This window comes from Aquila chrysaetos, chromosome 2 (assembly GCF_900496995.4).
Source record: "Aquila chrysaetos chrysaetos chromosome 2, bAquChr1.4, whole genome shotgun sequence".
Classification (NCBI taxonomy): Eukaryota; Metazoa; Chordata; class Aves; order Accipitriformes; family Accipitridae; genus Aquila; species Aquila chrysaetos.
Genome location: NC_044005.1, coordinates 34,242,872 through 34,264,350, shown reverse-complemented (window position 1 = coordinate 34,264,350; position 21,479 = coordinate 34,242,872). Strand labels below are relative to the sequence as shown.

General features: G+C 37.2%; 1 protein-coding gene across 1 annotated transcript in view; it reads left to right on the top strand.

Annotated features, from left to right (window-relative positions):
- AQR (aquarius intron-binding spliceosomal factor) overlaps positions 1-21,479 on the top strand; it is a 61,663-nt gene that overhangs the window by 20,873 nt on the left and 19,311 nt on the right. The window contains exons 16-26 of the mRNA XM_030038313.2: positions 720-861; positions 1,635-1,813; positions 3,631-3,798; positions 4,245-4,414; positions 10,099-10,340; positions 11,512-11,658; positions 12,224-12,293; positions 14,725-14,835; positions 16,372-16,481; positions 19,136-19,271; positions 20,999-21,208. Coding sequence (XP_029894173.1) covers positions 720-861; positions 1,635-1,813; positions 3,631-3,798; positions 4,245-4,414; positions 10,099-10,340; positions 11,512-11,658; positions 12,224-12,293; positions 14,725-14,835; positions 16,372-16,481; positions 19,136-19,271; positions 20,999-21,208 — 1,685 coding nt within the window. The remainder of the gene's footprint in view (positions 1-719; positions 862-1,634; positions 1,814-3,630; positions 3,799-4,244; positions 4,415-10,098; positions 10,341-11,511; positions 11,659-12,223; positions 12,294-14,724; positions 14,836-16,371; positions 16,482-19,135; positions 19,272-20,998; positions 21,209-21,479) is intronic.

Below are 21,479 nucleotides of genomic sequence, written 5' to 3'. Positions count from 1 at the left end.
TAATGTTAAATGACTACCATGTAAGAATTTTTATTACAGAAAATTTACATCTAAGACTACCCTAAAGGTATGCAAGCTTTAGGACCTGTCTAGGAGTTTTAATACTCCTTGTTTAGTTAGATCTAGTCTTCCCATGGTTTTCATTCTCATTTGGAAAAAAAAATATCTATAATCAGAACAGAAACTTTCCTCAAAAGTTGTGTATTAAAATTTGATTTCTTGGCTTAAAACTTTTTTCTACATTAATGGTTTTCATAGCTTCTAATAAACGTAAAGGATTGGAATTAGGGAATTGTTGGATAATGCTTGGGTTTTATTAGTTTACGAGCCTTTTTCATCATTACTTAATGCTGGTTTAATTGTTGCATTCCCAAAGTACCATTACTTTGCCCTGCATTTGATTTTATAAAAATCAATTTTGTTGTAGTCTGAATACAGGGAAGGATTCAGTCTTTAAATAGTTCACTGTATTACTGCCAGAAGCATGAAAATTCCTTTAATTTTGTGCAGGTTCATTTAGAGAAAACCTGAAAAATGTGTGCTTTTTAGTGGTGTATATTTATAAAAGGAGTATTTCTTAGAATCTCCCAGGATAACAACTATGGCAGTTATAGAATAATGTGTGTATGTATTTATGAATTTGTAGAACCAATATATTAATTCACTTTTGTTTTGTTTATCCATCAAATACCTCTTTCCTTCCACCCTTACCCCCTTAGGCTGTCTTGCACTTCCCAAATTGAATCTACAGTTTCTGACTCTTCATGACTACCTGCTGAGGAACTTCAATCTTTTCCGCTTAGAGTCTACCTACGAGATTAGACAAGACATTGAAGATAGTGTCAGTAGGATGAAACCATGGTAATATTTATTAACTGATGCAAACCAGTCAGTTCAATTTCAACTGTAATCAGAGTGCATTCAAGAATGAATAACTGATATTGTGTGTATACTAAATACACAGTAACAAATGCATTTTAAAGTATTATCTAGATAGTATGTTTTATACTAACTTCTTCCATAAGGTGTTGCCATCCTGTGGGATGATTTTGTAAGGGTCTGTTGATACGCATCCCTGAAGATGTGTTAAGACCGTATGTTGGATGCTAACCACCAACCTTTGTTGTGTTAAGATGGGTGAGTTAGTTTTCCAAAAGTACTAAGCCCTGGCTGAGATTATAAAATCTGGAAACTTACCACCAATTCTTCTGGTTTATGTGAGGTGTTACTGAGTACTCTTAAATTTGTTATCTGCTGCATTTTGATCCTCTTTAGATTTCAAGGGATCATTTGGTGTGATGTCTCTCATGCTCAGTAGTTGCTTTTTTGTTATCTTCCCTTTTTCTTCTCTCTCTGTGAGGTGTTTGTCTTTTTTTTGGTTTGTTGTTTTTTTTTAATGCCAGCATAAGTTGCCTTTGTTTCTTGAAATATAAGTCCATGTTATGCATCAGTTCTAAAATGCAGGATTATGTGAATGTTCTTCAGTAGCATGAAAAATTAAGACTTCTACTTTTGTCTTAGAGCTGACTGTGAAGTAAATTGTTTCACAGTTTAAAAAAAGAACTGAATCTGTTATCAGATAATGACTAATAAAACTTTGGTGTTTGGGGTTTTTTTTTGTTGTTGTTGTTTAGGTTATCGGAATATGGAGGTGTGGTCTTTGGTGGATGGGCTAGGATGGCACAACCCATTGTCTCTTTCACAGTGGTGGAGGTGGCAAAACCCAATATTGGTGAAAACTGGCCCATGCGAGTACGAGCAGATGTTACGATTAATTTGAATGTCCGAGATAACATCAAAGATGAATGGGAAGGTACTTACGTTCTTTGAAATAAGGGGCTCAAAATAGGTGCTCATCAAAATACACTTTGATGTAATCTTTTTTGTTTGTTTTTAATGTGGTACAGATTTGCCAATCTTAATACACTGTTTAAAAGTCAGTTACTGAAACTCCAAGTCTAAGAAGTTCATACTTTCCTAAAGTGAATATTGAAGTTATTAAAGTATTTATACATTCATTGGGAACAGAAAGTTTACTATTTCAGGCTGATGTAATTCAGTTTGCTAACTGTAAAATTTTGCCCTTTACAGGGAATGTAGAAAAGTAACTTAGCATTTTAAATTAATATGCATGCTAATAATGTCATATTGGAAAATTAGTGGGGAATGGGCTGTCTCATATACAAATGGAGAGGACAGATTTGATTTAATTCAAACAAGTGCATTTTAGTAGTTTTTAGTATATTTGAATGTTGTTAGGAAGTGCTGACTGTACCGAATACTGTTTCTTATAAGTATCCACAGGCGACACTTCTTTTGCTTGGGGAGTTGAACTTTAGTTGACCGTGTCGGCAAGTGGCACAGAAGCATGTACTTGTACTTGGATTATCAGTAAATGTCACTCCCTTCTCTTTTGTTAGAGAAACCTGTTAAATGTGCTGGAGCTGCATAGTGTGATTACAGGTCACGTAGCACAAATGCTAAAGCTGAAGCGTCTGATAAATAAACAGATACAAGTTTGAGAATGTAGATTTCTATTAAAGTAGTAAAGCTAGGAGGATGGCAGCAGACTTTGCTATACTGTAGGTAGCTATATAGTGGTGCATCTAGCTTTTGAACACCCTCTGTGATTTCAAAAGCAGTAATGCTTTAACTTAATCAAAACTGAGGTGAAGTCATGAATCATTGTCTAACATACAGAGTCTTGATGAAACCACTTTAGGTTGGATAATATCTGGTGCATAATGAAAAATCACTTGTCTTGTGTGAAAAATACAGCATGTGTTTACTAAATTTTGAAGGTGTCTTACATCTGTGAGAATCTGTAGGTGTACTGGAGAAAAGGATTAGTATTCAAAATTACATTAGTGAATTGGAAAAATTGCATTTTAAAAGTAGGATGTAGTTCAACAAGGATGAATATTAAGATGCTAAACTTAAGCAAGAACAAATCACTGCATGAATGCATGTTGGGGGAATAACTTGTTAGGCAGTAGCTCTGCAGAATGAAAAGAGTTTGGGGTCACCATCGCTCAAAAGTGAATATGACTCCACAGCAACACATTACTGCTGAGGGGAAAATTATAATGTTCAATCAAGTCATAACAGGATTTATGAACTGGAATGTAGCATGGAAAACAAGTAACTTGCTTAAGTGACCTTTTACCCTGATGTTGTGCTCAGTTCTAGGCACTGCACTTAAATTGTTGTAAAAAAAAATGTGAAGGTTAGTCCAGAAGAAAGCAATGAGAATAAGAGATTAATGACACGCTACTTTTGAGATAGGACTGAAAAATATATAGGTTGTGTAGCCTAAGTAAGATTATTGGGAGAAGAATAATCTTGAAATAAAAAGGTTTGTTGTCTTGAAAAAAAAGCAGACAATTTCTCCTTGTCGTATCTGAAGTCCTAACAGATATTAGTATGCAGGAATAGTTGAAAAGATTACAACATCCTATGGTTCTGTATCTTCTAAGTTAAAGGCATGTTTTGAAATAGAATACATTATTCCCTAAATGGGTGGGGGTTTATTTACAAGAATTTTTTGTGTAATCTATTGTATATATATTAAGGAACGGATAAGGAAAATGGCATTCAATCAGATCACTGAATATTCCTTTTTGGAATCAGGTCTGCGTAAACATGATGTCTGCTTTTTGATTACGGTACGTCCCACGCAACCTTATGGCACCAAGTTTGACCGACGACGACCTTTTGTTGAGCAAACTGGCCTGGTATATGTCAGAGGCTGTGAAATCCAGGGCATGTTGGATGAGAAAGGACGTGTTATTGAAGAAGGTATGACATACCAAAACTTGTTTGAAAGTTTGGGGTTTTTTTCTCTTTTTGTTGTTGTTGTTGTTCTTAACAGCCTAATCATTGACTTGCTTCTCTTTTAAGCAATGCTCATTGAATTCATTACCTACTTGAAAAAACAAACCAGTTCCATAAGCAGCCTGAGAAAGGTTAACTAGCTTCCTCTGGTAGAATCTGATGTAATTAGATTAATTAAATAAATCCAGTACACTTTGGTTTTAGGAATAAAATAACTTATATTCAAAAACTCTATTAGAAATGGGATGAAAACATGAAATAAGAAAGTTTGTAACACCATACAGAAATTAGTTTCATCATATGAATTTGTCTAAATTTCATTTCAGGAACAATTATGGATCACTTATTTGAATGATAATCTGCTTTTAGCACCCCTTCAAATTCTAATCTTACTGTTTCATTATGGGCAGGACCCGAACCCAAACCAAGGCTTAAAGGGGATTGCCGAACATACAGAGTATTTCTGGACCCAAACCAGTATCAACAAGACATGACCAATACAATCCAAAATGGAGCAGAAGATGTTTATGAGACATTTAATATAATAATGAGAAGAAAACCAAAAGAAAACAATTTCAAGGTAAAGTACTTGCTCATTGACTCTTAGGATAAGAGTTCATTGGAATATGCCAGCAGTACTGAGACATGGTCATTTTAGATGCATGTAGTTAGGCTTCTTAAGTTGTGTTGGATCACTGCAGGAAGCCAGAGCATGTCAGCTGGTGATAACTTCCCCCTGCAGGTAAGTGTTGAAGTAACTGAAAATCAGAACACTCCTACTTCACTTGAGTATATAATAAAACAATAGTTTATAATTTCAGTCTTTTTAACAGGTAGCCTACTGATTAGCTGTATTTGCCCTTTTGGGTTGAGGGAGTATGTGGAATGTTTGTGTTACCTGATGTAATAGTGGACTGTAGGAAAAGGAGGAGTAACTAGTCAAAAGGTGAAAACCAGAGAAACCTGTTAGCTGTTGGGAGCATCACTGTATCAGTTTCTTACTGGGCTTTAGAGGATGTCAGATGAGATTTTTTTAGCACTGATACATTTGATATTCCTTACAGAGATTGTATGCTAACTGGAGCTTTGTAGATTGAATGGTGCTTTTTTTCCTGCCCTAACAGTTTTCACACAGTTGCAGTGCATGATTCTTTAGCATTTTACTTCCTTGGATATTCATTGTCAGGAGATCCTTCCAGTAATTTGGTCAGAGTTCAAAATAAACCTGTTGCTAATGCTTTATGATACTGTATATTGCCTATAAGTAATATCAAAACTATGCACACAACATTAATTCAGTTTTGCAAATAAATTCAACAAATGCTGTTTTTCAGGAAGCTTATCAATACCTTAGCTTTCCTTACCGTCTGTTAAAGCAAGAAGAGGAGAGTTTTCCAGGAAAGTTGAAATGTGTGTATGAGTTTCTAGAATTGTGAATTGACATAAATTTAACTTTGACCAGGTGGTCTCTGTTGCCCTTGGTAAACTTTTTTGATCAGGTGGTATAATTACAGAATCATAGAATCATTTAGGTTGCAAGGCAACTCTGGAGATCTAGTCCAAGCCCCCTGCTCAAGCAGGGGTCACCTGCAGCAGGCTGTCCAGGACCATGTCTAGTTGGGTTTTTAATATCTCCAAGAATTAAGAATCCAAAACTTCTCTGGGCAGCCTCTTCTGCTGCTGAATTGTCCTCACAGTAAAAAAAGTGTTTTCTTGTGTTCAGATGGAATTTAATGTCTGTTAATTTGTGCCCATTGTCTCCTGTCCTGTCACTGGACACTACTGAGAAGAGTCTGGCTCCTTCATCTTCATTTCCTTCTATCAGGTATTTATCACATTGATACGATACCCCGAGCCGTCTTTTTTCCAGGCTGAACAGTCTCAGCTCTCTTGACCTCTTCTTATGTGAAAGATGCTCCAGTCCCCTAATCATCATTGTGGCCCTTGCACTGGACTCACTCCAATAAGTCCATGTCTTTTTTTTTATTGAGGACCCTAGAACTGCACACAGTGCTCCAGATTCAGGGTTAGTATGCAATTCAGAGGAACCTGGAGAAGCTTGAGAAGTGGGCCCATGTGAACCTCATGAGGTTCAACAAGGCTAAGTGCAAGGTCCTGCACCTGGGACAGGGCAACCCCCAGTACCAATACAGGCTGGGGGGGGAAGGGATTGAGAGCAGCCCTGCAGAGAAGGACTTGGGGGTACTTGTGGATGAAAAGCTGGACATGAGCCACCAATGTGTGCTTGCAGCCCAGAAAGCCAACCGTATCCTGGGCTGCATCAAAAGAAGCATGGCCAGCAGGTTGAGGGAGGTGATTCTTTCCCTCTGCTCTGCTCTGATGAGACCCCACCTGCAGTACTGTGTTCAGCTCTGGAGTCCTCAGTACAAGAAAGACATGGACCTGTTCGAGCGGGTCCACAGGAGGGCCACAAAAATGATCAGAGGGCTGGAACACCACTCCTATGACAAAAGGCTGAGAGTTAATGTTGTTTAGCCTGGAGAAGAGAAGAGTCTGGGAAGACCTTATTGTGGACTTTCACTACTTAAGTGGGGCTTACAAGAAAGATGGGGACAGACTTCTTAGCAGGGCTTGTTGTGGTAGGCAAGGGGTAATAGTTTTAAACTGAAATTCAGAGTGTAGATTCGGGCTAGATAGAAGGAAGAAATTTTTTACGATGAACATTGAAACACTGGAACAGGTTGCCTGGAGAGGTGGTAGATACCGTGTCCGTGGAAACATTCAAAGTCAGGTTGGATGGGGCTCTGAGCAACCTGATCTAGTTGAAGATGTCCCTGCTCAATGCAGGGGGGTTGGACTAGATGACCTTTAAAGCACACTTCCAACCCAAACCATTCTATGATGCTATGATTCAGCCTCAACAGTGCTGAGCAGAGAGGAAGGAGTACCTCCCTTGACCTGCTGGCAACTTCCTAAAGCAGCACAAGATACTGTTGGCCTTTTTTGCTGTGAGGGTACATAATTTTGTATACCTGAAAATATTTCTTGTATGCGTGCTTAGTTTCTTTGCTGTTAGATCATTTAGACCTTTGAATCTTTAATGTTGCTTGAGTTTTCCATTATGAAAATGCAACATGAACAAAAAACTGCTTTTCTTTTGGTGCCTTAAAATCATGCATTGCATAATTGAAGTGATTTTCATTTTAAAGGATTCTGCAGCAAGTTCTGTGCAGATGGATAAAGAGGGAGGCAGGAAGACTTGTGACTTTTTCTTTCCTGTATTTGGAAAGATGCCTCTAGTGTAAAACAATAGCGTGCAGTCTGCACAGAGCATTCTGGTGCCATCCAGCTGTGGATTGGTATAGTGGAAGTACTTCACAGAGAGTCCTTTATAACTTTACATTAACAATCAGTTCTGGGTTGTTTTTTTTAATGTTGTGCATCTGTGGCAGGTTCATTTTACATTATAAGCACAAGTGCTCTCAGCCAAAGCCTGTTGGTGTGCCAGCACTATAGACGTGTTTTTTATTCACGTATGTATGCGCTTTTGTGTAGTCAGAAGGAAAGTGCTGCAGTGAATACTTAAGCTTGCTCACCATTACTGTTAGATGTGAGTGTAGCTTTCAAATCTGTACTGTGTGCTTGCAGCTAATTTACAGGCAAATCACAATGCAGACCATTCTATGCTGGTTTTTACTTAAATACCATGTATTCATTTGTCAAGACAAACTAAAATATTTCCAGATTGCATCGCTACCAGTTTGGGTGCAAGTGTTCCACGTCATTTGCAAACCCTTCTAACTTCAGCTGGATAAAAGAAAACAAGGTATCACTGTGATTAGTGTTGATAGTGTATGGAGCAGATAGAAGGTAGCTTGAAGTTTTAAGCTGAGCTTGTAGGAGAGAAGACAACAGAACTCTTGTGCAGTCTTAGTAAATTAAGCAGATGAGACAGCAGGGGAAGTGCAAATACAATGTGTTTGCTGGAGGTGACACCACTACGTCACTACGGTTGGTCAGCAGTGTTAGTTCTTACAAGAACTAATCTTACTATTTTTACATGTATACATGTTACTTTTGAAAAGCTGAAGAGAAGTTTTTGTGGTGTAAAAACAGCACATTAGCTGTTAGGGACATATTTCTTAAACTTTCCTCTGAAAAACTGATCATCTAGATTTAGAAATGCTACCTGAAGAAGCCACATTTTCCAATTTATTTGTGCTTTTCTTAGCACAAATTTATTACACTATGCTTAATATAAAACAAGTGTTTCCAGCTTAAATGTATATTTGCAACGAAAATATAAATATTCTTAGTTAATATGGGACTTGTCCATCCGTATATCGTGGGCCTTTGAAGTAATTGGAGAACCTTCAGGCTTCAGAAGTTAAGTGCAGGACCTCTCCGGTCCTGCAGGTCACATACTAAAATGTTTGTAAGACCAAGAGCAAGAAGAAATAAACTACATGCCTTGGTGAGCCAAAGGGAGAGGAGGTTTCTGCAGTGGCTTGTAGGCATCAGGTAAGATACTTTGAGCCATCCCCTTTATTATAAAATGGGGCTGAGCTTCAGAGTATACTTTGTGTCACAGTGATACTTTATGCCAGCTGTATTATCCCACACAGGTTCTCTTCTTCTAACAGCTGGGAATTTGACTATCCAGAGGTTCCTGTACAAGGACAGACCTGCTATGATATGTTTCCTTGGTACGAGAATTAAATTTGAAATGGCAGGAGCCATTCTAATGTTAAGAAAATCAAGCATCCTTTTTAGATAAGGAAAGGACGGAGCATATAACTTTACATCAATCATAAATTTTATAGTGCTAAGTTGCCTTTGAGTTAATAACTTTATAGAGCTATCACAGAATCCACAGCGTGGTTGAGCTTGGAAGGAACAGAATTACAGATTTACAGAATGGTTGAGGTTGGAGGGACCTCTGGAGATGATCTAGTCCAAGCCGTGCTGAAACCAGAGTCAGCTAGAGCAAGTTGGTCAAGATCTTGTGACTTTGTACAGTTGGAATTGGATATCTCCAGTGATGGAGACTGTATAACCTGTTCCAGTGTTTAATTACCCATACAGGAAAAACTTTTTCATGTATTTAAGTGGAATTTCCTGTATCTCAATTTGTGTCCATTGCCTCCTGTCCTTTCGCAGGGCACTACTGAGAGGAGCCTGGGTCCATTGTCATTAATTCCTCCCATTATTATTTTTTTTTTTTATACAGACTGATAAAATTCTCCACTACCCCTTGAGTCATCTTAGTGGCCCTTTGCTGGACTCATTCCAGTATGTCTGTCTTCTGTCCTGAGGAGCCCAGCATTGGACACAGCACTCCAGATATGGTCTCACCCATGCTGAGTAGAGGGGAAGAATCAGAACCTTTATAGAGGTTGACTGCTTAAGCAGGAATGATGATCACATTACTTTGATTCCTTGAATGATACAACACAAGCAGGAAAAGCACAGAGAATCCTGCCCTTTGGAGCTGGATATGTAAATTTAGACTATCAGAATAAAATTCCATACTTTGTTTTGGCTGACTATTCTTTACAAGATTGGCATTTGGAAGATGTGTATTATATCCTGGTCTGGACTGCTGATGCCCTATCTTTGACATCCATTTGTGTCCATGTTTGTTGGTGTAGTAAGTTGGAGGATCTGGAAATCAGTGCAGATTTCAGATCCTGTGTTTCTTCTGCTGAAGAGCAGAGGGTCCTAATACCAAGTTTCAAGTATGGTGGTTGTTGGAAGACTTGCCACTGAAGTAGCCCTTTAACAGGAAGGCTAAAGTTCAGCTACCTCTTAGTTAAAATGCACACACCCTGTGCAAGCCCAGGGTCTGAGGCACCGGTGTTTTCATGGGAGGGGGAATGGAGAGAAGATACTGACATAACCACAGATGAATAGAGAGATTAGTTTGGGAATAAAGAGCAAGCTTTTGGAGGGAAACTTAAGCTGGCTGCAGGGATGAAATTTATAGGGTTAAAAGAGAAACGTTAAGCTGCATGAGGGTCTTTTATGCCTTTTGTGGTTCCTCCCCCCCGCCCTCTGAGTGTTCTGGAATGAAAACTTTATTGATGATTATGGTCCTCTTTAAGAACTATGTAGTTTGACACTAGTGTTTTGTTGCATATATACACTATATATATTGACTCCATCTAACCAAACACCTGTCAATTAAAGACTGTTGTATGCTAGCATCTTAGAATAGACTTGATTAGTCTTCAGTATCTCATGTTTTCTTGGTAAAAAGTCAATCTCTCCGATCATATTTTTTTCTATTTTTCTAATTTGCAGGCTGTTCTGGAGACTATTAGGAATTTGATGAACACAGATTGTGTTGTTCCTGACTGGCTACATGACATCATTCTCGGATATGGAGATCCAAGCAGTGCACACTATTCAAAAATGCCAAATCAGATTGCAACTCTGGATTTTAATGACACTTTCCTGTCCATTGATCACTTAAAAGCTAGCTTTCCTGGATACAACATTAAAGTGACTGTTGACAATCCTGTTCTGCAAATACCCCCCTTCAGGTGATCTCAAAATTTCAAATACTGATATTTGATATTCTTGCTGAAGTGTGTTGTCAAGTGGAGTTGAGTTCAGTGGTTGAAGGGATGTTCTCCTTCTTTTAAGAAAAAGACTTTAGCAACTGAGTTTCACAGTGCATAGCATTGGAGAATAGTTTCTTCAGCTGGACTGAAGAAACTGTATCTCTTTTCCCTTACAAGTTAATGAGAATTGAAATATGTTTCCTTTTGAAGGAATAGATTTGACTGGGGAGGGAAAAGATGGCTTCCCTCCCCTTCCCGCACAAGTCAGCTCTTACCATGGCCAAACTGAATCTTGAAAAGCAGGGAGGTAATCTTCCATGCTTTTTTTGAAACACTGGATGTAGAATACGTGTGGAGAAGACACTAACACTATAAGATGATATAAAAATAGTCTGAAGGTATCAAGACAAGATACCACGCACAATTTCCCTCGATGAATTAGTGTTCATTTTCAGTTCATAGATTAAAATACAGATATTCCAATTTATGAAGAGCTATTGCTCTTCCTACTTCTGCATTTGTCCTGTAAAGAGACTAAGAGATTATTGCTGTTAAAGATGTCTGCATTGTTGTCTCAAGATAATTGGATAGCCATTGGAATTCCTTCACTGTGATTTGTTTCTGAATTAGAGAAGCTTGCTAACATGCTACGGAGGGCTACAAAAAAAAAATTGAAATGGGAAGATAAAAGGCTTCAGGTGCTAGAGCAGTTTAGAACATTGACATATCTTCTGTGTTAAAAAAAAAAAAAAGTGTGCATCAGTTCTAGAACAAACTGAAGTTATTACTGCTGAACAGATAGTGCTGGTGGCTTTCTATTATAACTTTACTCCTGTCCCTTCCATTTTCATTTCTGAACTCTTTGCCTTCAGTGTTTTTCCAGCTGGTTCTCAGCACTGCTCCTAGATTTTCAAAAAGAGCACTTTTGATATACTTTTTGTCAAATATGCTTTCTTAAAATCAGCTTCATCAGTTTATTTGTCATTCTTTCCCTTATCCTCATTAATACTTCATTGTTTGCAACTCTTGTTTCCCTATTGTGTAAAAGTTTGTCTTAATGGGGACAAAAAAATCTTTTTGTATAAACTTCTAAGACAGTCTGGTATCATAGTGAACGTGTTGAAGTGTAGTCTTAAATTATGTGTTACAGGATAACTTTCCCAATAAAGGGAGGCAAAGGAAAGAAAAGAAAAGAAGAGGATGGGAATGAAGAAAAACCTGAAGAAGCTAAAACACTGATTGTAGAGCCTCATGTCATTCCAAACAGGGGACCATATCCATATAATCAACCAAAACGGTAATAAATGGATGAGAACTTTTTTACAAATGGTGACACATGCATAGCAGTTAATTTTCAGAAATAGTTTAAAAATAACATTGTTGATTGTAAACAGAATGTCATTTTGATTTCATTACCAAAAGACGACTTGAATATGAGGCTGTTTTGTTTTATATTTAAATCAAACTATTCTATTATTCCCTCTCTGTTAAAAAATTTCCTTGAAGAACAATGAGAAATACTGTCTCTTAGTATTGTGTCAGGACTTTGAATATTAGGAGAATCATATCTAAATAATTTGACAGCTTTCTGAGCAAATAATAACTAAAGACAATCTTTTTGATGGGTTGATTTTGTTGTCACGTGACCAACGTGATTTACTGTCTTGCTTAGAAATTGCAAGATTGTCATGTCTATAAAGGTAGTTTTAATATTGGTTTAATTTATATGAGAGTTTGCAAGCATGTAGTTCTGGAGAAACTTGTAGCCAATGAATTTAAATCAAACTTGTTAAAACAATTTCTTTTATCGAAACTGTTGGCAAAATCTATCAATTCTCTGTTCTTGTTTTGCTTTGTTACAGCAATACAATTCAATTTACCCATACTCAGATTGAAGCTATACGTGCAGGAATGCAGCCTGGGCTAACTATGGTAAGAATATTTTTAAGGATTTTATAGTCTTATTTATTTGATTCTGGCTTTAGGTACATTCAGTGAAATACCAGTAATGCCCATTTCTGTAGCCTTGCTGAGGTTACTTCTATTAATAGTTTAAAATTACGGAAAATTAACATCCTCCCATCTTCACAAAATCATACAGAAACACATTTGATCTCTGTATAACAGTATTCTGTGTTTCAGTGGCTGAAGACTTTCCACAACAACTGAATTTACTTTTTCAGTGGTTGGATTGCTAGTTTTAGACTGTAAAGCTCTTGCCACATCTGCCATTTTTAGCTGTTTTAAACTACTTGCATCATTTTTAGTTTGATCTAACTCCATTAAAGGAAATGAAAGTCATTGAATTGTCTTCAGGGAGCTTTTTTCTGCTGTCTTGTGAAATGTAATGTGCAATCCTTTATATCCTATTGAATTCTAGAACTAAGAAGTTGCAAACCAAACCAAAGCTGTAGATTTGTTATGAAAATAATTTCTGATCAGTGAGTTTCTGCAAAGGTCATTAAGGTTTACCACTCTCAGTTAGACTTTGACTACAAGTACCTGTCTCCCAATGAAGTACAGTCTATCCTGGTAGTGACTCAGTGGAATATCTGAATGACTTTTCTCTGATCCTCCTAATTTCTTCTTGCTCTATATAGGCAATAATGCTAACTTTTAGGGTTTTGTATTGGTATTCATTAGTACCATACTCTTCCTCCTCCTCTTCCTCCTTATGTTTTACCACTCCCTATACACTCTGTAGCTAGCACACAAAAGATAAAAGGCAAAGGAAAAAATAAACTTCATTAGAATTGTATGCCTTTTGCCCTGCCTGCCTAAGTGTGCTGAAATTAGTAGCGTTGTAAATGTTACCTGAGTTCTTGGCAGTGTAGTATGTTTTCTAGTAGAACACAGCAGAACTTCCTGGTTGTTATAGAGTATCAATGTTAAGGTCTATTTAGAAATGAAAGCTCTTTTTTTTTGAATGCTGTGAAAATGCCATGGTGATAGATGCTTTAAATTTGGTTATTAAACAATGTTGGAAGGGGTTTTTTGGAATGATTTGAACTGCTGGGTTTTACATAATTAGGGTGTTTGTCTAAGAATACCCACACTGGTGTATAGGAGTATTGTTTTATGTGAGTAGCATTGTCAATAAGAAAGAAGATTGGGAAATTAAAATCTTTATCACCATTTTGTAGTGTATAATTAAGACACAAAGTACTAGAGAGGGGGTCTCTAAGTTACCTAGTTTTTATTTTTGTCTTTTTTTTTTTTTTAATAGTATTGCATACTGTTCATTAGTATCGTATGTATCTTGTATAATGCATTATAAACTACCATCTACCTCACTTTTGAAGGGCTTTAAAGAAGAAAAGTAACTTCCTGTGCCTGGTACTCCAGCTTTCGTAAATATTTGAGATGATGTTCGTTTATATAATTTGAACTTTTCTACTAAAACTGCATTTGTTTATGTTTTAAGAGATTAGAGAATGAGAGTTTGTTAGGTCAAAAAACAGTGATGAAGTCAGCTTTTTGTTTTTGAGGATGTATTTCTGATTTTTTTTCTTATTGCATCACCCACTTTTTTTCAGGGAAAGAAGGCAGACTGATAAAACAGTTGCATAATACAGGCCTATGTTTTATTTTCTGTCATTATGTCATGTATTTCTGTTTAATATTTTTGAGAATTACAATCTTACTTGCTTTTGAATCCAGTGATCAATGAGATTCATTAAATAGAGTAAGCATGATTTCACAGCAATTTGTAATTTTATGTCTAGAAACATATGAAACCTGCTATTTTGTGCTTCTTAATGCTGAGCAAATTACTTTGAGATGCTTTATAATACTTGGATACCTTTAAAATGTCTCAGGTGTCAATTTTGGAATGTTACTGGTATAATTAAGCCTATAAACCCATTAGTTGTCAGTATTATTTCTATATCATCAGTTGTAGATTTTTTGAGTAAATAAAAAGATTGGATTCTTTTTTCTGTTCTTTACATCTGCCTCGCCTTACTTTTTTTGCAATCGTATGTTTTGATGCTCTTTTCACTATTTCCCCTATGTTTAGGCTGTCCTGAGGTTAAAAAGCCTTTTTTTTTTCTGAGAAGGTCTGTTTTCATGGGTTGTGAAACAGAATAGTACTTCATATGCTGGGTTACCATATTCCTCTTAGGCAGGAATCTGCATTAGCATTGGGCTAAGTCTTTCATGGTATATGTATGTGTTCTTGAAATTCACAGAAGCCAGCAAGAAATTGTACATGAAACAGATTTTTTTGTTGTTGTTAATATATGATGTCAGTGTCTTGAGATTGTTCTGGTTTTTTCCCAACTGGCTATATTTCTGTATTGTGCAATATTCTGATAAATTGTGTGTTGATATTTTGACAACAATTTGTTTGTTTGTTTTTTAGGTAGTGGGTCCACCTGGTACTGGAAAAACTGATGTAGCAGTTCAGATAATATCCAATCTTTATCATAATTTCCCAGAACAACGAACTCTTATAGTTACCCACTCTAATCAGGTAAAGTGTCAGTCATGTATGAAATTTTCCTGTAATTAAAACCAAGAACAACAGCAGATATTGAGATCAGTAGTTTGGCGATTGCAACTGTCTCTTAACAATGAAAACTTGAGTTGGCTTGTGTGCAATTTTGCCAGTTTCAGTGTTTGTAGTTCTGAGCAATTTATCAGAAGTTTTCAATATATTTAACTGGTTGGGGATAGAAATTAGGAAGTATTTTGAAAAAGTATTTGCATAGTTCTTACAGTTGCACATTCACTCCATGCAAGCCAGATTTTTGCTAACTAGCTTTCTCAGACTCTGTGCTTCATGCTTTTAAGGGAAGGCCTTGAAGAGGCCCATTCATAAGAAATGGAGTCTACCTCTTAATTCTCAAGCATATATAAAATAAGAATAATAATGGTAAAAGTCTTAAAGATTCTTACTCTAAATCTGCACCTGGTTTGGAAGGATTTGTTTGGAAACCAGGGTCATCTATTTCCTGGTGTCCCTAATTAGCCTAGCCTAGCTCAGTTATGAGCTATTTTAACTGAACATACCGCTTTGAAAACTTTTCATCTTTTTCCATCAAAGCAAGATCAGGCACTTAGGCTGTTGATCAAAGAATGGTGGATGGGGCTTCATTTTGGTGAGGAGTTACAACCTGAAATATTATAGGCTAGTGTACAGCAGGTTGCAGGAGAGTAACAGGTAGTGAAATTGAGAGAAAGGGTTGAGAGCATGTCCATTGGGGAGAAAAGGAAGGAAATAATTCAAGGCAGGTAGGAGACCCTGTTTGCCAAACAAGACTTATGTGAGAACATGAACTTGAAATGTAGTTCAGGAAGTAAATTATATCTCAGCAGGGTTTGTTCCCTATGCATTGATGCTGTAGTTGTAACATGTTTTGCATGACTTCCAGCAGACTTGAAGTTCAGGTGGAGCTTGCTCATGTTTATTCTTAGTTTCATTATTTGATGATCCAGTGCTTACAAACTTAATCCTTTGAAAAACACTGAATTGGACAGTTGATATTAAGCTGTTAGGGAATTGAAGAGTTTAAGGCAGAAGACATAGCACACCTTGAAGTTTACTTCAGCAAAACTTACTTATCCATATGGAATAGAGTCTCAGCACCTGCCAGTCAGTACCAGATCACACTCTTCTAATGTACAGTAAAAGTTAAATGGTTTAAAGTCATCCAACAAAATCAATGTTTGCAAAGTGTGCTTCTTGAGACAGTTTTATAAACTAATAGCTTTATCAACTAAATTAACTATGTGATAGAATCAAATCTTAAAATTGTTTCAAAATCATAAAATAAAATTTAATTGTTATATGAAGTATGCAAATACAAGCATTTTAGTTGGCTAATTTCCTTCTTGTCAAGGTTAAGAGCTCTAGTTTCAGTATTAACTTCATGTTTGCTTTGGCTTCCATTTATACCAAAATAGGTATAATTTCCTAGCTGGCTTGCCACTAATCCTTCAGTTTTCCCCTGCAAGAGCCTCTGAATTTCTGAAAACCACCTTTTCTCCTGTGCTTGTCGATCTTTAGGCCTTGAACCAGCTGTTTGAAAAAATCATGGCCCTAGACATTGATGAGCGCCACCTCCTGCGTCTGGGTCATGGAGAAGAGGAATTGGAGACAGAGAAAGATTTCAGCAGGTGAGGAAGGAGGTGCTAATGATAAATTTGCTTGCATAAACTTTGTAGCAAGGTGTATGTGTTGAATCCATTCTACCTCCCTTGTAAATGAGCAAGGAGCTGTGCTTGACAAGTTTTACCTTACTCCTATTATTGAATCCCAGTAACGCAGAGTGCACTTGTTTTCAATACAGGGTTAAGTAATTTTGGTTCTTACTCAGTAGAGAAACTGTGTTCCCTTGAGAATCCAAAGGTGGAATCAGGCAGCTGCTTGTTTACAAACTCAACTGCTTGAATAAAAGTAGTTCATTATAGTCTGGGCCCATATACACTTTATAGAATTAATCTGTTTGTGAGAGGAAGTTGAATAATAAAAGTAGGTTTTTGCAGTTAACAAGTTTTTTGTACAAATATTATATCACTTCTACTGGCATGGTGAATATTGCATTAATAAATATAATCATGAAATTAAACTTTCTGCTTTTAATTTTTCAGAATTTTGCTTAACTACAAAGTTGCTTATTTCATAGGTAAATAACACATTTTGAAGAGTACATACATAAGGAAAGCTGTCAACTCTGTATCAGTACAAAGACTTAAGAACCTGTTCTTGTAAATATTTGTATGTTTGTTATGCGTTAGTCCAATTGACATCAGTCGGATTATACACATTACGAAATGTGAGCTGGGGTATAATGGTTGTGCACTGGAAATAACTGAACTGTCCCAGTACTGGCTTATTATAGCAATACTTTGACTTCAAAAGCTGTAGTAAAAATTATATATAGTCACTAGAAGCTACCCATATATGCATAGCTGAGTTTCATTTAGTAAAATAAATACCTGTGATTTTTTTTTTTTTTTTTTTTTTTTTTTTTTTTTTTTAAATTTGAATGCTTTGACATAGTCAAATTATTCCAGAAATTTGATAGCCAAAATCTTAGTGAAATGATGCTCTGGCAGATATTTGTTTAGTGGTATTCATGGTTTAGTATATTCCTTGAACAGCAGTGCTCATCATTAAAAGGAGTTTTCTTTGAGACTCTCTACATTGTCTATTTTCATTCTTTTTCAAGGTAACTCCAGACCTACAGGACATTACTGCAAGTCCTATGGGTTCTGGCAGTTTGGTAGGGAAGGATGAGGGTTGAGGAATATCTTTGAAGGTGGGCTGTACTACTGTGAAAAGAGAAATTTACTTCCCATATTCATTTTGTTTGGTTTTAGGTAGCTTTTAAGTTAATGATTTTTCTGTGTCAGGCTGGTTTAGAGGGCACAGTACTGCTTAAGGAATTTCTGCTGCTTGCAAGCTTCGTGTTCCTTTTTTGCTCTCTCTGCAGGCACAGCCAAGTGGGGCAGGGGGCATAAGAACGTAAGGTGGACAGGAGCTGATTAAACTGGTACTGTCACTTAAACACAAAGGGAATCACAGCTAAAGAAAATTTTTGTAGCGATGAACAAATACTTAAAAGAGGACATATGACTTCAATTGTGAGAAATAAGAGGACGTTGGAAGTGTGAGGAAAAAAACCCACAACTGGTTGCAGTCACTTGTAATTATAATGGATTAGTTTGTTGAAGAAGAAAAAACTATTTAGCATTCCAAGGATCTTAACTGTCATAGTTCCTGAAGAACTTGTTTTTTCCAGCTGTGAACAAAATCATGTTCAGTTGTGTCTTAGTAAATTCAAATCTCTAGCTTTAACTACTTTCACCCTTCTAAATAAGACAGTAGAACCCATTGTGATTACCAGGGATTGTGTCATTTCTTTTTCTGTGCAGAAAGCATATTTTTTGAGTAGTAAGTTTAATAAGAACTTGAAAGTTAGCCTTTATTCACTCTTGAGCTTTTAACTACATCTGCATTTTTGAAAGAAAGTGTTCTGTTCCTCTCACTTCTTTAATTCCACCCATTTATACCACTGTTTAATTTGTTTTCTTTTTTAGAAAATGTGATTCATTGATTTTTTTTTTTTTATTATTATTTGTTGTTGTTGTTGTTGTTCTTGTACCGCTTCTGAGAGCGGGGCGGAGTGCATGGAATAAGAAATTGATTTTTAAAGGAGAAAAATGGGGCTTGAATTGTGTAGGAGGAGGAGGAATAGAAGGAGTAGGTTACAAACTAATCATAAAAGTCATAAAAGTTACTCAACAGGCAGCTATGAATACAGGATGCAGACCTGTCTGTTAAAGTGGGCTAATCATTAGTGCAAGACACTTTGTGTATTGCCAAAGTCAGCCAGCCTTATCATACTGAAACTTCCAGTATAGGTTCTATTTATGATGGTCCATACACTTGTATAACTTGCTTGTATTTGTGTAACATGTAGTGTATCGTAGTTCCTAAACAGTACATCGGAAGTAATGTTTTTCTTCTTTACAGGTACATCATGAGAATGTATATTAACACTTATGAAGCTTTTGTTGAAGTGATAGGATAAAAGGAGCTTTTTCTACAGTAACAGCTCTTGCATGGCTTTGTAAACTTTTAGGGCTCAACTGATAGAAATAGTCAGCGTGTAGCAAATTCTTGCTTTTTTGGAACTGGGTAGTAGTTGTGGGTTTTGGTGGGGGGAGTGTTGGTGTTTTTGTGGTCTCTCGTGATACTTAGATGAAATAGTTTTGAGTTAAGTACATTTGAATATGAATTATGTTATATTTAATCCATTTTGTAGGTATGGAAGAGTTAATTATGTGCTGGCTCGAAGACTTGAACTTCTGCGAGAAGTTGGACGATTGCAAGAGAGTCTTGGAGTCCCAGGAGATGTTTCTTACACTTGTGAAACAGCTGGACACTTTTTCTTATACCAAGTAAGGACTGAAATACTTCTGCAGAGACTATATGACCTCAATATGTTATGAAACACTTTGTAAAAATTTGAGTGAATTTTTCAGAATTGGGTCTAAAAAAACCCCCATTTTCTTTGGTGGTTCAAAATACAATAACAGCTAAAGCTATAATTGCAACATTACTTACATGCATTGCTATTGTTTTAAATCCTGCCTGATGACTCACCAATTGGAAGGCCAGCATTGCTACTCTTCATGACTGCTGGCAAAGATTCTAACCTGAAGTTTCTCCTTCAAATAGGAAAATCTGTGGGCAGCTTTACATTTTGGACAAGCATTAGAGCAGCTACTTGATGGTCCTGCTAGAAGGCTTTTATGGTGTTAAATGCCAATGTGAAATCAGATGCATAGTATACAAAACGGTGGTTTTCTGTATATTGTATATCCCTCATTTCCCTTCCATGTATTTTTCAGTGACGTGGTCTACATTAGCAATTAGTCTGGCTTAAGCAGACTTGTACAGCGGTACTTAGGATCAAATGCATACACTGTGTGTGTTTTTACAGAAGTTACTCTGGGCTAGCTAGGTTGTGGGCCTGAACATTAAATGGACATTAGGTGTTGGAGAGTGCTAGGAGCACTGCTAGAGCTCATCTTCTGGTTCAATTTCCTCCTAAAGGAATCCCACTTTGTATTTAAACGAAAGTACTGTAAGTGGAGATAATCAAGAGATTTGCTTCTGTGTTGGGTTTATGTGGCAAGGTTTTGGTAGCAGCAGGCTGCAGGGGTGACCTCTGAGAACAGACGAGGGGCTGCCCTGTGCTGGACACAGCCAGCTCCAACAGACCCACTGCTGGCCGAAGCTGAGCCCATCAGCATCACTGGTGGTGCCTCTGTGAAAACATCTTTGAGAAGAGGTCAAAAAACACCGTGCAGCATCTGGGGGCAGAGAGGTGTGAGAAACAACTCCACACACTGAGGTCAGAAGGAAAAGAAGGGGCAGGAGGTGATCCAGGCAACAAAGCAGAGATTCCCCCATAGCTCATGGAGAGGACCATAGTGAAGCAGGTTGTCCCCCTGCAGCCCATGGAGGACCATGTCAGAGCAGATATCCACACTGCAGCCCTTGGAGGACCCCATGCTGGAGCAGTTGAATATCCCCTGAAGGAAGCTGCAGCCTATGGAAAGCCCATGCTGGAGCAGGGGAGAAGTGTGAGGAGGAAGAGGTGGCAGAGATGCAGTGTTATGAACTGGAATGACAAGCCCCACTCCTCCTTCACTGCTTAGGGTGGGGAGGAGGTAGAAGAGTTGGGAATGAAGGAGTGAAATTGAACCTGGGAAGAAAGAGGGAGTGGAGAAGAAAGGCGGTTTTGTCTTTGTTTTTCACCACTCTATTTTTAATAGGCGATAAATCAGTTTTCCCCAAGTTAAGTCTGTTTTGCCTGTGATGGCACTTGCTAAGTGATCTCCCTGTCTTTATCTCAACCCATAAGCTTTTCCACTTATCTTCTCCCTGTCCTGTTGAGGAGGAATGAGAGATGCTGGGTGGGAGTCTGGCAGCCAGCCAAGGTCAACCCACCACAGCTTCAAAAATGTCATTCTGATACAAGGTCAAATGCTAATTTAGACATACCTCGCTTTTGTGATAGATTTTTTTTTTTTTTTTAATACTATATGTGCAAGACTACACCTTGCCAATGACTTTATGATATAAAAACATGTCAGTATGACACTTTTGTTTGCCATAGGTAATGTCTCGTTGGGAGGAGTATATCAGCAAAGTGAAAGTTAAAGGTGGAAAAGTGCCAGATGTTATGGATGTCTCCAGTTTGTTTCCTTTTCACCAGTATTTTGCAAATGCTCCTCAACCAATTTTCAAAGGCAAATCCTATGAAGAAGATATGGAAATTGCTGAAGGGTGTTTTAGACATGTTAAGAAAATATTCACTCAGCTTGAGGTAAGACATATAACTATTAAAGGTAAGTGGATCTGGCTAATCCTATTAAAAAAAAAAAAAAAACCTTTACAGAGTTCCAAAATTCTCCTTTGCCCTACATCTGAAAATGAGTATATAGTTCTAGGCAATTTCATTAGCTTGCAAGGATTTCAGGTGAGGATTTCCACCTTCGAGTAATATAGGCATGTTTCACAACAGGGACAAGGGTCTAATCTGTTTTATTTTGATCTTGGGAAGCAGCCGTTCTGCATGTTTGTTTTCACTGATGTGG